Source organism: Labeo rohita, chromosome 2, assembly GCF_022985175.1.
Source record: "Labeo rohita strain BAU-BD-2019 chromosome 2, IGBB_LRoh.1.0, whole genome shotgun sequence".
NCBI classification, from domain to species: Eukaryota; Metazoa; Chordata; class Actinopteri; order Cypriniformes; family Cyprinidae; genus Labeo; species Labeo rohita.
Window position 1 is genome coordinate 5,072,876 of NC_066870.1, and position 20,377 is coordinate 5,093,252.

At 30.8% G+C, this 20,377-nt stretch overlaps 1 protein-coding gene across 11 annotated transcripts in view; it reads left to right on the top strand.

Moving 5' to 3' along the window:
• The window catches only part of kmt2cb (lysine (K)-specific methyltransferase 2Cb), a 141,085-nt gene that overhangs the window by 74,678 nt on the left and 46,030 nt on the right, over positions 1–20,377 (top strand). For 5 of the 11 annotated variants that reach the window (XM_051138075.1, XM_051138114.1, XM_051138096.1 and 2 more), the window contains exons 15-24: positions 4,127–4,246; positions 9,875–9,991; positions 10,080–10,187; positions 10,276–10,380; positions 12,180–12,361; positions 12,685–12,849; positions 15,575–15,684; positions 15,774–15,857; positions 16,288–16,500; positions 18,970–19,098. In XM_051138075.1, coding sequence (XP_050994032.1) covers positions 4,127–4,246; positions 9,875–9,991; positions 10,080–10,187; positions 10,276–10,380; positions 12,180–12,361; positions 12,685–12,849; positions 15,575–15,684; positions 15,774–15,857; positions 16,288–16,500; positions 18,970–19,098 — 1,333 coding nt within the window. The remainder of the gene's footprint in view (positions 1–4,126; positions 4,247–9,874; positions 9,992–10,079; positions 10,188–10,275; positions 10,381–12,179; positions 12,362–12,684; positions 12,850–15,574; positions 15,685–15,773; positions 15,858–16,287; positions 16,501–18,969; positions 19,099–20,377) is intronic. The other 6 variants (XM_051138085.1, XM_051138162.1, XM_051138105.1 and 3 more) reach the window with 5 other exon arrangements.

A 20,377-nucleotide genomic window follows, 5' to 3' on the forward strand; every position in this document is an offset into this window, starting at 1 on the left:
AAAATCTCAGAATTGCAACGTTAGTCATAATTGCGACTTCATCTCAGTATGCCATTGGATCTCACAAATGCATAATTTTTTCCTGTAATTGTGACCCTATATTCCACAATTGCAACGTTATTCCTTGTAAATTATATTTATATGAAATAATTATATTTCTTGTAATTTAATTATTTCTTGTAATTGCAACTTTATATCTCAAAATGACATTGCATGTCACAAATGCATTTTTTTCCTGTAATTGTGACCATATATCTCACAATTACAACTTACAAACTTACAACTACAACCTAATTGCGACGTTAATTGCAACATTAATCATAGTTGCGACTTTCTCAATATGAAATTTTATCTCACAATCGCAAATTTTTTTCCTGTAATTGTGACTGTATATCACACAATTACAGCTTTATTTCTTGTAAATGTGACTTCATATCTGACAGTGGGACATTAATATCCCACAACTGCGACATTAATTCCTGTAGTTGTGACTTTTGCAAATTTATTTCTTGTAATTATGACTGTTTCTCGTAATTGCTACATTATACCTCACAAATCCAATTAGCTTTTTTTAATTTTTACTCTGAGGCAGAAAAATGTTTCCATATGTTTCAGTCTAAACAGAGCATGTTTAAGTCTCAGATATACTCTCTACTGGAAATATTTGAGACTTGTGAATGTAAAAGGTTGATTTTGTGCTGGAAGCTTTATTATAGACTAAACATTTGATAAATTGGACGTTTTATGAGATGGCACAGGCTTCAGATATCAATTCGAAGGGGATTATCTCAGCATCAGACATCTCACAAACATGTCATACTCAACCATCAGATCATCATTCATGCATCACATCCTATTTCTGATTGTGTTTTCCTGTTAGCCAAACACTCTCTAATTGATAAAGGCTGTGTCTGAAACCGGAGGCCTCTGCCTTGCTGTTTTAAGAGTTTTATTCATAGAGGAAAAAAAATAACGTCATGTCTAATGATCTAGAACTAAAATTCAAGTGAGCTTTAGATGTAATCAAGTGAGTATTTTAATGTTTACAGTGTCTTTCTTGGTAGAAAAGTAATCATAAGGTAAAAAAAAGAAAGAAAAGAAATGAACATCTATGAATTAATATACTTCTTTTAGCTCTTCCATCAGATGTTATTTTATATAATCACATGCACAAAAATTGTGGGAAATAACAGGCAGCGAAGGACATCCAAATCAGATGGCATCTAAGGAGACAGAAAACACTGCAGCTACATTCCCCTCAGCAAGCGTATACATGCATTTGCATTTGTGGTTAAAAACTGACGTGTTAATTTCACTTCAAGCAGCTTTACGTTTTAATTGAGCAAGTCTTAATTCACAGCCATCATCGTGATTTCCGGATGATCGCTAAGTATTAATTAACTTTATAGCCACAAACGGATTAATTAGAGGAATTAGGCGGCTGTAAGAGGCCTGCTCTTTTGCACTCTTTGTGTGCTGGAGTCATGTGATGTCGTGCTGACATAATCACACACGTTTGTAAACAAGACAGCCAGTGGCTCTGTTGTCATGGCAACAAGAGTTGCACAAGCATTCTGATGCCAGGCATCTCGGTAACACTTTAGTTTAGGGACCAATTCTCACCATTAACTAGTTGCTTATTAGCATGCATATTACTTGCATACTGGCTGTTTATTAATATTAATAAAGCACATTTAATGCTTTATTCTGCATGACCATATGTTAAATCTCTTAATCCTATCCCATACCTGAACTTAACAACTACCTTACTAATTATTAATAAGCAGCAAAATAAGAGTTTATTCAGGCAAAAGTCATAGTTAATAGTTAGTTAATAGTGAGAATTGGTCCCTAAACTTGTGATCAACCTCTCAACTCCAGTGAAGTAGAGAAAAGTGAAACAAATCACGGACGCAATAATCAAGTGAAAAAGCCTATATCGAAACCAAAAAGAAATGTATTTTTTCATAAAGAAAAAATTAACACGCTAAGGTTAAAACTCCTTTTATTTATGTAATTAATAAATATATTAAAAATGTTATTTCTAGTAATTTCAACTTTATATCCTAAAATGACATTTCACAAATATACTTTTTTTCCCTGTAATTGCAATCATATGTCCAACAATTATGAATTCATTTCTTGTAGTTGTAACTTTATCACACAACTGCAACGTTATTGCTCATAACTGCAACTTTATATCCCAAAATGACAAATGTAATTTTTTTCCTGTAATTGAGATCATATATTTCACAATTATGATTTTATTTCTTGTAGTTGCAACTTTATATCGCACAACTGCAATGTTATTTCTAGTAATTGCAACTTTGTATCCCAAAATGACAGAATTTCACAAATATAATTTTTTTTCCCTGTAATTGCAATCATATCTCACAATTATGAATTAATTTCTTGTAGTTGTAACTTTATCACACAACTGCAATGTTATTTCTCATTACTGCAGCTTTATATCCCAAAATGACACAGAATTTCACAAATATATTTTTTTCCTGTAATTGCAATTGTATCTCACAAATGATTTTATTTCTTGTAGTTGCAACTTTATATCACACAACTGCAACGTTATTTTTTGTAATTGCAATTACAGGAAATTACAGATATAATTTTTTCCTGTAATTGCAATCTTATCTCACAATTATGACTTCATTTCTTGTAGTTGCAACTTTATATCCCAAAATGGTATAGAATTAAAAAAAAATCATGTAATTGCGATCATATATCTCACAATTATATATTGCAGTTATTTCCCAAAATTGCGACTTCATATCCCAAAATGACATAAAACTTCTCATACACAACTTTTTACTGTAATTGCATTGTAATTTCTCACAATTGTTACTTTATTTCTTGTAAATGTGAATTTCTTTCCTCATAATTGCAATGTTAATTGTGACTTTATCTCAATATGAGATTGTATCTTACAAATGCAACCGTTTTTCCTGTAATTGTGACCATACTTTTTTCTTGCAAACATGACTTTATTCCTCATAATTGCAATGTCAATTCTCATAATTGCAACTGTATACCAAAATGACATCGAATTTCACAAATATATTTTTTGTCCTGTAATTGCGATCATAGTCACAGTTGTGACCTTATTTCTTGTAAATGTGACTTTTTTTTCACAAATAAATACAAGTAAAATCGGTAATAAATAAACCTAAATATTTACATGCAATAAAACAAATATACAGAGTAACAAGCTAGAGTAACACTACCTTTTAAACATTTTTTGAAGAAATACAGTTATTAATGATTTCATCATACATTATTAGTAATACATTATTTATTAAATTATTGGGGAAAAGTGACAGTAAAGTTACATATCACTTATATTTCAAATAAGTGCTGTTGTTTTGAACTTCCTGTTCATCGTTGAATCCTGAAATTAATTTTTTAACGAAAGTATTTGGCATAATAAGCAATGTTTTTTTGAGCAGCAAATCAGCATATTACAATAATTTCTAAAGGATAAATTACATTTTAAAATATATTAAAATAGAAAAGTTATAAATGACTGTTTTTGTTGTATTTTTGCAGCCCTGGTGATCATAAGTGTTTTTTTTTCCAAAACAAAAAATCTTACTGACCCCAAAATTTTGAGGCCTTTAAACCTGTTTGGACACAGTCATAATTTGTTTTAAAAGTTCCGTTTGTTGCATCTACTGCATACTTGACCTATAAAAATAGCGTCTCTTAAGGCACTGATGACATTTTAAAACATTTCTCATCATAGAGCAGATGATGCTGTTTTGCCAGTTCTTTCCATCGTTTGCGCATGCAGTCTTTCACTTTATTTAGACTGACAGCAAGCATCTCTTTCTGCCCTAGAAACAGTTATATATACAGATTACATTAAAAGGAACATTTTTTGTTTGCATGTTGAAGAGCTGTATAATCAGATGTGGTTTTTTTTTTTTAGGAAATGCTTTGTCTGAGATGTCATTTTTTGAGTTCATTCACAGCTCTAATGTGTCATATTCTCTGTTAACCATGTCTGTGTTGTACATGCATGTATCTGTTCTTTGCTGGCTGTACTGTTTAAGTTGTTGCATGTTCTCGCCCACATCTCCTCCTCTCTCTCTCTAACCCACCCCATCTTCAGGGAGCATGGAGCACCTCTCGCAGACCGAGCTCCCCTTCATGGTCCCTTGACCCGACTGAGGGCTGGGACGGGCCAAAGAGCAGGCAGCCCCACAGCACGGCCGCCTGGATAATCCGTGTGGTAAATACAGCCAAATATTACACAGTGGGTGTTCAGCTAACACCGTATCTACACCGGACGGCAGGGTACATCGTGACATCACTAACATAACTAAACTCAACTAAACTCTTCTCATTATAGTCAATGAAGCTGTCGACACAAGAAATAGATGATTTTTTTTATTTGTTTTGTTTTGTTTATTGGATTTAATTAATTTATTCTTTTTAATACATTTTAGTGATATTTCTATAATTTTTGAAAATATTAATTTAATTCTGTAAATTAGAAACAAATAACATTTTACAAATATTTCTATAAATAATATACTAAATAATAAAATAAATATATAGCTTTTTTGGATTTAATTATATTTTTTATATATATTTTTAAATATATTTTAATTTAATCATAAAAAATAAAAATAAATAACTATCAAAAATTATCAATATTATTTATACAATTATATATAATTATATTTCTTTTATATAATATACAGTATAATACAGTTTACATTTAAAAAAAATGTAATAAATAAAGATAAATAAATGTAATGAACGTATTCTTTTAATAAGAGTGTGATAATATATTAATATGTATTAATTAAGAATATATTAAATACATTTTCTAATAAATATTAATATATATTTTTAAATTATAACTAAATCATTTATGCAAAAATTATACATATAATGAATAAATATTAAAATAAATATATTTTATATATTTTAATAATTGTTTCATTTAAATAATTTAAAACTATTTATAACTATTAAGTCAGTTATAAATAAATAATTGTATAAATTATCAATATTTATACAAGTCATTATATAAATAAATATAAAATATATTTTTAAATGCACATAAATAAAATGATATTATTCTTGCAAATAATTCTATAAATCTATTAAATAAATATTATAATAAATATAGAGATATTTTAAATGCATGTAGATAAACTTATATTATTCTTTAAGGTGTTTTAATAATTGTTTTGTAATATAAATAATTAAAAATAATTTAATTTCATTTTCATTTATATATAAAAAATTTGTTTAAATTATCAGTATTTATGTTATTTATTTATATTTGCATGTATATTTGATATTAAAATATGCATTTTCATTCTATATAAATAAAATATATTTATTCCTTTTTACATTTTAATAATAGTATATATTAAAATACATTTATATTTTAAATTCATTGAAATAAAATATATATAAAATAAATATTTTGAAAGCAGGTTGATATGGTCTGATGTAATTCTGAATATGTCCAGTGTAGACATGGTGTAAGAATTTTAGAAAGCTAGAACTCTTTAACTCTTTCCCCAGATATTGTCAGTCTCAACAGCAGTGGTTTCTGAAGAATTACACACAGAAAAATTTGTTAAAAATGCTTTGAAAGTTGTGTTCTCTAAGATATGAACTGATATCGCAGTCAAGGAAGTGGAGGGAAAGAAGGCTAGAAAGTACCAGCTGTATGAAATGTAAAGCACACCAGACCCTTGACTTTTCATGCAGAGAATCCAGAGTCGCCGCAGGGCAAACACATTGAAAATGAAGTCATAACAATGCTCATGTTGGACAGCTTTGATTTGGATTTGGACTGAACAAATCCTGCGCTGCATTTTTTTATGTCAGAAACAACCGCAGCACGTCAAGATCGTCACTAACATGCTCTGTGCCTTCATATTACATCCTAACTGTTTTTTTTTCCCAGCATGCACAGTGCTTTTCTTTCCATGACCCGGCTTGACTTGGGCTAATGAATGAAAATGAGTTATGAACGTGTTGACGTTGTGAGCCGTAGCCCATGGGGTAGGAGCAGATGTGCCGCGTGTTGAGGGGTCAGGGGCCGCGCAGTGGCCATGTTGGCTCTCGCTGGGCTTCAGGTCCATCTGTTCCTGAGCCGCTGGAGCCGCCCGGATAATCATCTGGGCACGGGGCCAGTCCAGGTCCCATCGCATTATCGTGTCTTGACAGCAAGCATGTTGGATAGTACTTGCAACATGTCAAGGGTCGCTAAAAAGACAGCATCTACATTAAGATGATGATGGAGAGGAAGCAGGAAATGACTAAGTGTATATTAATATGGCGGTAATTCTGCGCTGTTCATATTTAATATTATATGAAGTGATTCATTAATGTATATAAACTGAAATGACAAATCTATCTAAAAAAATTAAAATATTAGTTTAATTATATAAATTGTAAATAAATAACTATAAATTATCAATATTACTCATGCAAATAGTTATATAAATGATATACTAAATAATAAAATAAATATATTTTATGATTTAATTATATTTGGTACAATTTAAATAATTAAGAGTAATTATATAAAGTTTAAGCAAATAATTAATGTATAAATAATAAATATGATATACTATTTACATTTAAATATGATAATATATAATATAATTAATATAATATAATACAAATATATATTTAATAAATAAAGATGTATAGATATATTTTAAATGCATATAAATAAAAGTAATGTATTATTAATGTATTATTAATAGTGTGATAATATATTGATAAAATATTAAGAATATTTCTTAAGTAAAAAAATATATATATATATATATGATATAAATATATATATATATATATATATATATATATATATATAATTAAAATAAATATTTATATTTATATAAATAAACAATAAATATCTAAAAAAAATGTATATACAGATTTATGAATTTATTCTTGTGTGCATTTTAATAGTCATGTTTATAATTTAAGTAAAAATTATATTTAACTTATATAAAATGATTTAGCAATGTATATACACTGAAATGACACACACATATATATATACAATTAAAATAAATGTTTAATTTATTCATAAACAATAAATATTTAAAATTGGTGGAAATCTGTATAAGAAAAATAATTAAAATAAATGTTTTTAATTCATACAAAAGCAATAAATATTGTTGGTAAAAATCTGTATAAGAAAAATATGTATAGTGTGTGTGTGTAAAATATAAAATGTGATATAAGAATGTGATTTTACAGTTTATAATATAGATACAAAAATGGTAGAATAGTAACATTTCAGAGTGAAATCAGACCTTTATATTGTTTGAAGCAATTACTATCTAATACCATCACTGTGTTAAAGTCAGGTAGAATGAAACAGGCGATGAAAGGACCAATTTAAAAAACATCAAGCCTGAGTGGCAGAGGCAGAAGTTGAAAGAGCGGCTGAAATGATGGTCCGGCGTGAGGAACAGTGGACGGGGAGGGAGGCAGTGCAATTCTTGGAAAGGGTTTTCATTGTGACAGTCAGAATGGCAGCCCCTGAGGAAAGGAAACGCGCTGACAGCGTAATAGAAGCGAAATCGCTAGAATAACACGACCGAGGCCTCTCAACAGCCTGATAGCCGCGTTGGCAGCTCCCTCAGATGCCATCTCACACCGAGTGTCACAGTCTCTGCGAAATTGGTGTCGTTATGGGGAATGTTGCTCCGCTGTGACAGCTAGTTAAATTGAGGGAGAGCCGTGTTTGGTTTGGGTTGGTTATTTGATCACAGTGCATTAAAGTTGAGCCGCTAGGCCGTTCATTAAATATAAACACAAGGAGAAAAGAAAACTTTGGTCAGTCGTTTCCTCCTTCGGTCCTGTCGACGAGTCCTCGAGAGTGTTTGAAGACGTTTCTTTCAAGTGGTCTACAGAAGTAAGATGAGATTGGTCTGCTCATTTGTTTGACTAACTTCACATGACAGCAAAAGTAGTTGAAGGCTTCACCGTTTCGAGCATCAAATCATTTTCCTTTCTTTAATCACACATCTGATATGTTTGTCAGCCTAGTGAAATCATTTAACAAATTACTTTCTTTGCTTGGTTGAAATCCACGTCCAGTTTACGTGTTCAATGGAAAAACTGGAAATGTCATAAAGAATAGACTTTTCAGACTTCCATTGTTATGCGAATTAATAGAAAAATGTTTTTTTATTTTTTTTTGTAGTTACTGTACATTTTTGTAGTTACATTAAGCTTTAAAATACTGAAGAGCAAAATATTGGGGTCAGTACGTTTATGTTTATGAAAGAAATCCATTATATACTCACCAAGGCTGCATTTATTTGGCCAGAAATACAGTGAAAACCGTAATATTGTGAAATATATTAAATATCATAAGTATATTAAAAATACTTGCAGTACAGCACTGTGTTGATTATTATTATTCAAGCACTGTGTTTTAAACCTTAAATAATAAATGACAAAATTGTAGTTTTTAAAATTTATACTTTTTATATGGCAAGAATGCATTCAGTTGAACAAAATTGATAGTAAATAAATTTGTAATATTACAGAGGATTTATATTTCAAATAAATGCAAATATCATGGTTTCCGCAAAAATAAATAAATTAATAAATATGAAATTTTAAAAAAGGCAGAAAAAAAATTCTTTTTATAAAATAATATGTATTTTTTTATAAAATGTATTTTTATATTTTCAGTTTTTATTTGAATTCGAATTTAATTGTTTTTTAAACTGTTCAGGTTTAATTTATTAGTTTTAATTCAGTTTCAGTTCATACATATATATATATATATATATATATATATATATATATATATATTTTTTAGATTTTTTTCATCTAATATTTATTTAATATAATATATATAATTTTATATTTTATTTTATTTTTTTGTTTTATTTTATTTTATTTACCAAAGATATTCTAATCGTTTTTACATGTTTTTGAAAAAAGTCTGTTATACTTACCAAGGCTGCGTTTATTTGACCAAAAATACAGTGAAAACAGTAATATTGTTTATTGTTTGTTTATTGTTTTTAGATGTTGATGACATTTTTCGTCTAATATTTAATTTAATTTTATTTAATTTAATTTAATTTTATTTTCAGTTACTAAAAATATTTAAATAGTTTTTACTAGTTTTTGAAAGAAATCTGTTATAACAGTGAAAACAGTAATATTGTCACATATTATTGCAATTTAAGAGAACTGTTTTCTATTTGAATATATTTTAAAATATAATTTATTTCTGTGAACAAAGCTGAATTTTCAGCATCAGTCTTGAGTGTCACATGATCCTTCAGAAATTATTCTAATATGCTGATTTGCTGCTCAAGAAACTTTTTTTTTTTTTTTTTAATATTCAGTTATTTTTGAAAATAGGTGTGCTTCTTAATATTTCTTCAGAATTTCTTGATAAATTGAAAGCTTAAAAGAACAGTACTAATTTAAAATAGTTTTTGTTTGTTAGTTTCTGTCACTTTCAATCAACTGAATGCTTTTTGCTTAATAAAAGTATTAATTTCATTCATACAAATCTTACTGACCCCAACATTTCGAATGGTAGTGTTTTAAAAAAAAATCCTTATCCAGTGATTACAAACTATTGGAAAAGCCATGGACATTCATAGAAATGTGTAGGATTTCAATACTGTATGTGATCAGAAATGTGAAGTTGTAAATGCAAAGTTGGTGTATAACATTGTTACTGTTGAACATTTTTTTTAAAGCTAGTGCTGGTTGCAGAAAGCTTCCAGAGGCCAAAGTAGACGCTAATGCAAACAAACTCCTTTAGCCTCTTCTTTTCGATGGTAATCGCTGTCTGCCAGCGAGGATGACCCTGATGGTATCTCTGTCGTGTCAGCAGGGCCGGGGGTCTGGCTTCCCCAGCAGGAGACGCCCCAGGGGTTCGGGTGTCACGGGCCGGGGAGGACGTGGCCGTGCCAGAATGAAGAACGGAGTCCCTCCAATCCCAATACCAGGAGTACGTCACACTCTCTGACTGCTACTACATGGTTTGTTCTGACATGCGGATTTGTATGGTTTATTTGTATGGTTTGTTTGTGTCGCAGCAGATAAACATCATGGAACCCATTTGCACATTCAAGGAAGAGGAAGAAAACGCCATGCACAATACAGTAGTGATTTTCTCTAGTACGGACACGTTCACTATGAAACAGGTAAATGTTTCTGAGCGCTTGTGCTGCTGCAGTTGTGTATGTGGAGTCTGCTGCTCTCTTACATTGGTGTGTGTTTTGGTTTCTTTAGGATATGTGTGTGGTTTGTGGGAGTTTTGGACAGGGTGTGGAGGGTCGACTCCTGGCCTGTGCTCAGTGTGGACAGTGTTACCACCCCTTCTGTGTGAATATAAAGGTGAGCACATTTCACCTCCCAACCACAGGAGAACACATTACAGGATGGGGCCATTATATCCTTCCTTTTTCTAATACGGTTAGAGGTGTTGATGGTACCATTAATTATGACTGGCCAAAACAAAACAAAAAAGAATCCTCCCAGACCTGGGAAGAAAATTAAAAAAGAAACAAAGACAGAAGCTACAAACCAAAATAGCACTAAAATTACTTAAGGAGAAAATATATTTAAATAAAATTTGCTTGCAGTGCAGCACTGTATTGATTATTATTCAAGCATTGTTATAATAAAATTTTAGGTTTTAAAATTAGTACTTTTTATTTAGCAACCATGCATTACATTTAACAAAAATGAGAGTAAATACATTTGTAATATTACAAAAGATTTATATTTCAAAAAAATGTTCTTTTAAACTTTATTCATCAGATTACTGAAAAATATCATGTCTTCCACAAAAAAAAAAAATTAAGCATAAAAAAATCTAAAATAATAATAAATTTTAGTTTGTTAGTACAAAATTTGTTGTATGTTTTTGTTGTTTTATATATGCATACATACATACATACATACATGCGTACAAACATATTTTTAATAATAATATAATATAATAAATATGTATTACTTTTTTCACTGCTTGTTTAATTTATTAGTTTTAGTTTCTGTTTTTTTTTTTCCCAGTTGAAGTAGTTGAATTTTTTAGATGCTGATGTTTTTCATCTAATATTTTATTATTTTTTTATTTTTTTATTATTTATTTTACACATAGAATGCATTAAATGTACCAAAATTGAGAGTAAAAAACAATTGTAAGATCACAAAAGATTTATATTTAAAATAAATGCTGTACTTTTAAAGTGTTTTATTTATCAGATTCCTGCAAAAAAATGACCTGGTTTCCTGATTTGCAGTAGAAGTATTTCTCATGTAATATTTTATTTTATTTTATTTTATTTTATTTTTTTTTGCATATAGAATGTATTAAATTTAACAAAAATTTGAGTAAATAAATTTGTAATATTACAAAAGATTTGTATTGCCAAAAAATGCTGTTCTTTTAAACTTCTTATTCATCGGATTCTTGAAAAATATCATGGTTTCCACATGCAAAAAAATAAATAAATAAATAAAATGTAATTTTAAAATTTAATTATTTAAAATGATTAATTTATTTGTTTTAGCTCAGTTTTGATTGATTTCCATTTGAAGTAGTTGACATTTTTAGACACTGATAATGTTTTTCATGTTTTGTTTTATTTTATTTTATTTTATTTTATTTTATTTTATTTTATTTTAGCTGTATTTCGGTTACCAAAAATGTTTTAATAGTTTTTGTTCATTTTAGTTAACGATAATACTCTGGTGTTTGTGATTTTACAGTCAAGATAAAACCACTTTGCTTATTTAAAGCAGTAGTTCACCTAGAAATGAACAATCTGTCATCATTTTCTTAACCTCATATTGTTTCAAACACAAATTATTATTTTTTTTTCTGTGAAAGACAAAAGATGTTATTTTTGTTATATTTTGAAAAATGTCTCAAATGTCTTTTTTCTTTTTCCCTGCAATTAAAATCAGTAGGGTGTTGTTTTAGACCCCATTGACTTTAATTATATGGAAAAAAAAAAAAAAACCATTTGAAACATCTTCAAAATATCTAAAAAGCAACTTTTTTTTTTTTTTTTTTTTTTTAAAAAAGCTGCTTTCATGCTTCTAAGAACTACTGTTTTCTTTTGTTTTTTGAGAAGTTCTGTCTTCATATGCACTCTGGCTCATGTTAATTGACATGTGTTTGTCACCAGATCACTAAGGTGGTGTTGAGTAAAGGCTGGCGGTGTTTGGAGTGCACCGTGTGCGAGGCGTGCGGTCAGGCCAGCGATCCCGGACGTCTGCTGCTCTGTGACGATTGTGACATCAGCTACCACACCTACTGCTTAGACCCGCCCCTGCAGAACGTGCCCAATGGGAGCTGGAAATGCAAATGGTATTTCACATCGCATAAAATCGATTTGTTAATATAAAAATGAATCTGTTTTTAATATAATGTTACAAAATAATTTTAATAATTTTACAAAATCGTTTTACTTCAACTGTGCTTTAACTGCTTTTTGTTCTCGTGGTTAATTTAAGAATAATTGCTAGTTACAATGGAGGGCCTTTTGTTAACAAAAGGGATTTTATTTATGATAATTATTTTACTTGTCATGTCTTGAAGTGAGCAGTTATTAGGGTGGCTGGAATGGCTGGAATGGCTGGAGTCGTGTGGCGTGTGATTAATGTGATTGTGGCTGCTCTGGTGTCCCGCAGGTGTGTGTCCTGTACGCAGTGCGGCGCCACGTCTGCGGGTCTGAGGTGTGAGTGGCAGAATAATTACACTCAGTGTGCCCCTTGCGCCAGCCTGGCCTCATGCCCGCTGTGCCAGCAGGACTACAACGAGGAGGAGATCATCCTGCAGTGCCGCCAGTGTGACAGGTGAGCTGCGGTCCAGCACTCAGGTCTGGGCTGTGCATGTACCTGCTGGGGCGCTTGGATTCCTTTCAAATCTGCAAGTCACTGCCATCAAACATACTAGACACCTACTAGATTCTTAGGAAGAGATGCTGGCCCATGCAAAACAATATATATATATATATAAATATATTTGATAGGGTGTTCAAATAATGGTTTATAAGGAGTATAAACGCTATAAATACTTTATGTAGGTTTGCAGCTTATTTGTGTAACGAAATTAATGCTTATATTCACCAAGGATGCAGTTAATCCAAACTGACAGTAAAAGTAAAATTCAGTAAAATACAACGGAAAAAATTCAGTTTCAAATCAGTGATGTTCTTTTGAACTTTCTTTTTATCAAATCATGAAAAACTTTTTGGATGTATCACAATTTCTTAATAAAAATTAAGCAGCAGCTGTTCTCAATAGTAATAATAACTGTTTTTTTTTTGTTTTTTTTTTAGCAGAAAATCAGCATGTTATGATGTGTTCACACAAAAAGCTAATTTAATTATTTGCGTGAGTAGATTACACACAAAGTCAATGCAAAGATGCAAATTTGCACCGGGCGATGCAAATGACACAAATTGGGTGACGCGATTGCCACAAACGTACGATATATGCTTCAATCGCGTCTTCCGCACAAGTTCAGTTTCTTTAAATTTCTTTTGAAAATTCCCCCGAACCAAGCTGCAAAGAGCTTGTTGACATATACGGTTGTATCAGAATTTTTTATTTTTTTTTGTTACGTTTTTATTCGTTCAAGTGACGTGTAGTAGACTAGAGCGTGCAACGCAATGCAAATATTCGCTTCACCTTTGGTGTGCACGTACCAATGATTTCTAAAGGATCATGTGGCAGATTGGAGTAATGATGTTGAAAATTCAGCTTTGCATCAAAGGGAAAAAAAATAATTTCAAAATATGTTAAAATAAAATGTTTAAATATGTTTAAAATGTAATGAAATTTTACAATATTACTTTTTTTTATTATTTATTTTTATTAAATAAATGCTGCCTAGGTCAGCAAATTCCCAAAAAATTCCCAAAAAAACCTCAACCTTTTGAAGTGCCCCTAATAATTCATAATATAAGTGAAGTGAAAAAAATGTTACTACTATTACTACTATTGTGCTATTTTTTTAATATTTATTTTTTGGGGTATTATTTTATTTTTTTATTAATATTATTATTTTATAAAAGATTATTTATTTGTTTGTTTGTTGTTATTTAAATATAAAACTATATAAATTACTAATTAAAAATATTTTAGTAATATTTTGAATATTTTAGTAATATTTTGAATATTTCAGTAATATTTTGAATATTTTAGTTTGTTTGATATTTTAAAAATCTGAATGACAATATTTGTAATTATTCCTGCTAATAAAAAATATTGCATGATCTCTATTTTTTAGCATGTTGATAAGCAGTTGAGTTATTCTACTAAATCGGTGCCTTTTGCATCCCTAAGAAATAATCAAGCATAGATTTAATATAACAAATAAATGTACAATTTAAAAACATAACAATACTATGTATGCTGTCATCAATATTACATGAAAAAGTATTTAAAATTTTAAATAATTTAGAATAATAATAATTATTAAATAGTCTAAATAATAATAAAAAATAATAAAATAATAATATTTCTTTATTATTTTAAATAATTTAAATAGCAGTATGATTTTTCTTTTTCAGCAGAACTTTTAATTTGCATTTTTTTTTCTATAAAATATTTCATGTCAGCCCTGTTACCCTCTTAAAAAAAGAAAACCTAGGAAAAAAAAATCTACATTAAGGTAGCATCTTTTCTAGCAGGTTACATCATCTCTCAAACAGGACTCCAACAATTAAAACGCAAGCATGTTTCACTCATTCCTCTATAATGTTCTATTTTTGATGATTTAAGAGGTTTGACTGAGATGGGCCCATCTTGCAATGTCAATCCTGTTACCATTTTAAAATGCAAATTTAAACCGTTATTTCTTACATTTAATGTAATAAATATCTAGTAAAATCCTTTGAAAGTGCAAATTAGCAAATTTGTTTGCAGCTGTCAAACCTGTTACTGTCAACCTGTTACTTTTTAGAGTAACAGGTTTTGACATGTGAATAACAGGGATGACATTAATCAGGTTTGACCCTCTTTTTAAAGATTGTGTAAAATTCAAACATTTTTATAGTCACCCTCGGCATATTGAGCTAATGCCTATATAATTTAGTGGCATATGTGTTATAATTAAACTATAGTATCTAGTAACGCTTAAGTCGGTAACAGGGTTGACAAAAAGACAAAAACGTGAGGTTGAAAAATAGTCATAAAATAATAAATTACAAAGCCTGAGATTGCACAATACAATTTCCTGTCATTATAAGGTGTTTTCGTTACATGTATATTTAAACAATGTTGATCAAATTTATTTTTTATTTTTACATTTTAACAAATGGAAAAGGCAACTACTCTAGTAGTTGTAGTTGTTTTTGACCCAGGTGAAAAAAGTGCCCAACCCCAATGATATTTTGAGCCTTTTGTATAACTCATATCCTTCTGTTAACACAAGTCAGTGGAAACTTTTGCTCATTTATTGTCAACTACAGTTGCAAGTTCTGTATATAGAAGATGATAAAACACAGAATAGTCCCTCATACCTCTCCTCATCGTTCATATCTGTGGTACAAACATGCTGTTTCCGTGTCTGCAGGTGGATGCATGCCTCGTGTCAGGGAATCCACTCAGAGGAGGAGGTGGAAAAGATTGCAGATACCAGCTTTGACTGCAGTCTGTGCCAAGGCCATACGCCCCTCTCTCCTGGTAAACACTGCTTTAGCACGATCAAGTCTGTTTTACGTTTATAAATCGTTTTTAGGTTGACATTGTGTATTTGTGTGGTCATTACACAGCGCCTGGAACGCCGGCCAAGTCTTGTTTGGATTTAGTCGAGTCTGTTCTCATGCCACAGAGAGTCACAAAAGCAAGAGATCCTGGTAATGATGTCACTTTACTAAAACATTACGGTTTTGTTTTGGTTTGTTCTGTTTGTTTTTTTTGTTTTTTTTAAATGTCAGATTATCAAACAAATTATCATTACAAATTATCCATTTGTTAGCATTAATTAACTATACTAGTTTACATGAGCTAACAATAAAAATTGTGATTTTACATATATTATTAAAATCAAAAGTTAATGTTATTTAATGTTCCTAAGCTAACATGCACAAACAATTAACAATTGTGGGGTTTTTTTGTTGTTGTTTTTTTACTTGCCGTAAAGTGTTACTGAAATCTCTCTATTTAATTCAGGTTGTGCTCTGCTATTAAAGAGATATTTTATTCTTTGTAGAGTAAGACTTGCTCACAAGCCATAGTAATGTGCAATTTGAGAGTGAATTATTCTTTTGTGTTTCTGCTTCACAGACCTGACGAGGACGTACACCCAGGACGGCGTTTGTCTCACAGAGTCTGGTCTGTCACAGCTCCAGAGTCTCGCCAATGCAGCCTCGCGGCGGAGACGCTCCAAACCCAAACTCAAACTGAAGATCATAAACCAGAACAGTGTGGCCGTGCTGCAGACGCCTCCAGACCCACAGACCGAACTCTCCAGAGACGGAGACCTCGACGACACCAAAAGTATTGCTTCTTACATCTCAACTGTGCTTTTTTTAGCAGTAGTTTCATGTCCATGTACAAAGAATGAAGTAAAAGAGATGCAATTTTGGAGGTTAACAACTTAAAACCGAACTAAGATAATAATTAAAATTTACACCAGTGTTTCACAAATAGGGGTTTGTGAGTTGATAAAATGCTAATAACTAAATCGTTGGTAAAGTTAAAATGAAAACTGAAGTCACCATTAAGCTTAGTGCTATTTTTAAAAGGTCCATCAGATGCAAAGTTCACTTTTACATGTTGTTTGAACATTAATGTGTGTTGGCAGTGTATGTACAAATCTACCCTATAATGATACAAATCCATGCAGTGGTTTAATTAATCTGTAAAAATAATATTCCCTTTTTTAAATCGAGCCATGTGTGGCGTCAGACCAATAGAGGCCGCTCCCACAACAGTTAATTGATATGAGCGTCTTACCTCAGACCCACCCTAAATCAGCTGTAACAGTCCGACCTCCATTGTTTCGATTGCAGAGCAGGGATGTAAGTTAGACAAGAATATCTCAGACTGAGCGATTGAGGTGTTTGTGAAGGGAATGCACCTCCCGATCTACATAAATGTGTCTATGTTCGTGCAAATCATTCGTGATCCAGCTTCACCTACAGCAGAAGTGAGTATAAGGGTTTTTTTTAATGAATCTCTGCAATCACCTTTCCTAATAACGTGCTAGTTAGCAAGTTTCGCAGCTAAACATGCTAAATGCGGCTAAAGTAAACATGCTCGTCACTCCACAAAGAGAAGAGAGGGGCGGGGCGGGCAGAGCTCATTTGCATTTAAAGAAACAATCCCCTCAGAATGGGATGATTTTTGCAGAGCTGATTTTGGCAAGGTAAAAAGGGTGTTGTTTTACACTACCACTGAGAATTTTTAACCAAAGTATTTTATAGATTTTTCATTAAGACCCTAAAGAATCATATCAACTTGTGGAAAATGGGCATCCGATGACCCCTTTAAATCAAAGGATGTCTTTTAGTTAAATAGGTAGGGTAACACTTAAACTAGGAAACTAACTTAGAATTTAATAAAAATCAAAATAAATTTCTAATTACTGCTTGATAGTAAACGGGAATGCAATGTACACTTTATTTACACTTTTGCACATTTCACAGCATTTCCAAGTTAATAGCATTTCACCAGTGTTCTGTCAAAATAAAAATTTGATGACTTGAACATTTTAAAGTAAAGGATTTAAGGTAAATATTAGAATTGTAACTAGCAGTGTGAATAATTATGGACAATAATTATCAAATAGTCCATTACTGATTGTAGATTACTTGATAAAAACTGTAGTTAGTAATGTAATTTAGGTTATCGTTTTAGGTGTTCTGACTACTTTTAGATTACTTTTAGATTATTTTTCTACCTAACTTGATTTAAACCTACTATTTAACTTATTTAAAGCTAAATGGTATGACACGTAGGATTTTTAGAAAGGAAAATAAAAAAAAAGTTAGAATCAGTTAGAATTAGTAAGAAATGAGTAAAAATCAATAAAGTATGAATGATTTACTGGAAATAATATGTAATCATGTAATTCATAAAAAAGTAACTCTAATCTGATTATGTGATACTCTTAATTACAAGTACTTGATTTTTGAAATCTGATTATGTAATCCAGAATACATGTAATCAGTTACTAACCATCTCTGTGTAATTTATTTATTTATTCATTTAATTATTTTACAGGACAATTGTAATTTACAACAGTAGCATATCTTCATTTCTAATTAGTTTTAAAACAAAAATACAATAATAATAATAGTCATAAGCAGCAGCCGTATAAATAAATATACAAACAATAAATAAACAAAATAAAACACTTACTAAAAAAAACAAATGTTTTATCTCTTTGCTTGCATCATGTGAGGAACATCAGGGAACCATGAACACGTGAATATGTTGTTAAATTATTGAAATATTAAATTAAAATCTCAGAGGATACTTCAAGTAAATATTTTAAATCTAAGATGTTTCACTTATGTTTGGAAGAACGTTTGGAAACTCCTGACATTTGATGATGTTGTTTAAAAAGGTCCATGGACACATTATATGATTTGTAGCCAGTGTGTCTTTCATCTCTGTTGGCCAACTTGGCTGGGAAGTTTTTGGTGAGCTCATGGCAATCCATGTGATTGTGCCTCCAATTCTTAGGAAAATTAGGTCTCGTAGAAGGCAAAACAATCTCTACCTGCAATTTAAAACAGCCTTCTCATTGTGAATGCACCTATAATGCCATAAAACTAGGTAGGCGGTTCATTATAGTGATTTGAAATGTTATTTTTAGCACAAATGGACAATCTATTGTGTTTGACATACAGAATTAAAGTGTATCATTTTACGGTTCCTCTTTCTGTAGTCTGGGTTTGCTTACGGGTGTGTAATCCCTGACACTTTTTTTCTGTGTGTTTGTCTGTGTGTGTTTTGCAGCAGAAGGGGAGATGATGGTGGACGGTGAGGTGAAGTCAGACTCCAGCCCAGAGAGAGAGCCCACAGCAGAAGACGACTCTAAAGAAACCGATCCCTCCAAGAAGAGGAAGAGGAAGCCCTACCGCCCAGGTCAGAGACAAGATGCTTCAGTTGGACTGTACTCAAACACATTTTTCTTTGCATGAGAGGATTCCATGTTACTTGATTTCAAGTAAAGTTCTTTGCTTAATTGTAGTTCTTACATGGCAGATAGAAAAAGGAATAGTAGGGGGCACAGAGCTCCTCTTGTTTTGTTTATTTATAATAATAGTAAATTAAATCAAGTACATTTTTTAAATTAGTAATTTATGCTTAAATAAAATATTTCTTTTCTGTGCCACTATATCAGATGTTATTAATTGTCTATTCCAAAACACCCAAACATCCTGTAGATACAAATCAAATCGATGCAAAATTTAGTGATATTTAATATCTATATCAGCTAATGCATGGAAAATGGTCATAAAAACAGGAGGTTGTAACTTTTTTTTATAACAAAGTTTGACATAAGTTGGGAACTTTTACATTTTCTTTAATTTTGAAATTATAGATTCATTGGAACGGAACAAAACTTAGTTATTTTTTATGGAATTTGGTATGTGAACACAAGAAATTAGGGCATGATTCGAAAAGCCTAAGTGGTCATAAAAAAACAAACAAAAAATATATATATAGTCACAGCTGTCATCTTTGCGGTCAAAAATAACTGCCATAGGAAATGAATGGGGAAAAAAATGTAAAAATACAAAAAACACTTGCATGTACAACCTACAAATCAGGAATAATGCAGAAAAAATTGCACAGCTAGTCTGTATTTTAATCTGAAAAGCTGCATTAATTGAAAAATAATTGTAACAGTTTTTTAAAGAAAAAAGAAAAAGAAAAAATAGCTGCAAGCAGCGATTACCGGGGTTCAAGCGCTTAAGGAATTTAATCATATAAGGAAAAAAACATTACATATTATTTAGCAAGGCTGTACCCTCCTAAATTAAAAAAGCATTTTTGGCAAATCCAGGTAATTTACCACAGATGTTTTGAAATATGATATATTAACATGTATGACTGTTATAGTGCCAGCTGTGGTCCGATCCCCTTAAAACTTTGCATGCTTGTTTAGAATCACCCGTCGCATGTGCTTACCAGGTTTCGACGTTTTGAGTTTTCATTTAGGCTTTATAGGATTTTGGGTACATTTGGACAAGCCCCTTTTCTAAACGACCCCGTTATAGCTTCAACATTTTCAAAATTTCAACATTTTTTTTTTTTGATAATTATTGGGCCAGAGAATCCAGAGAATTGTACTGCAGTGTTTTTTCCAGATTGAGCGAAAAGCCTAGGACTAGTTAACAGTTAGGGTTTTTTTTTTTTT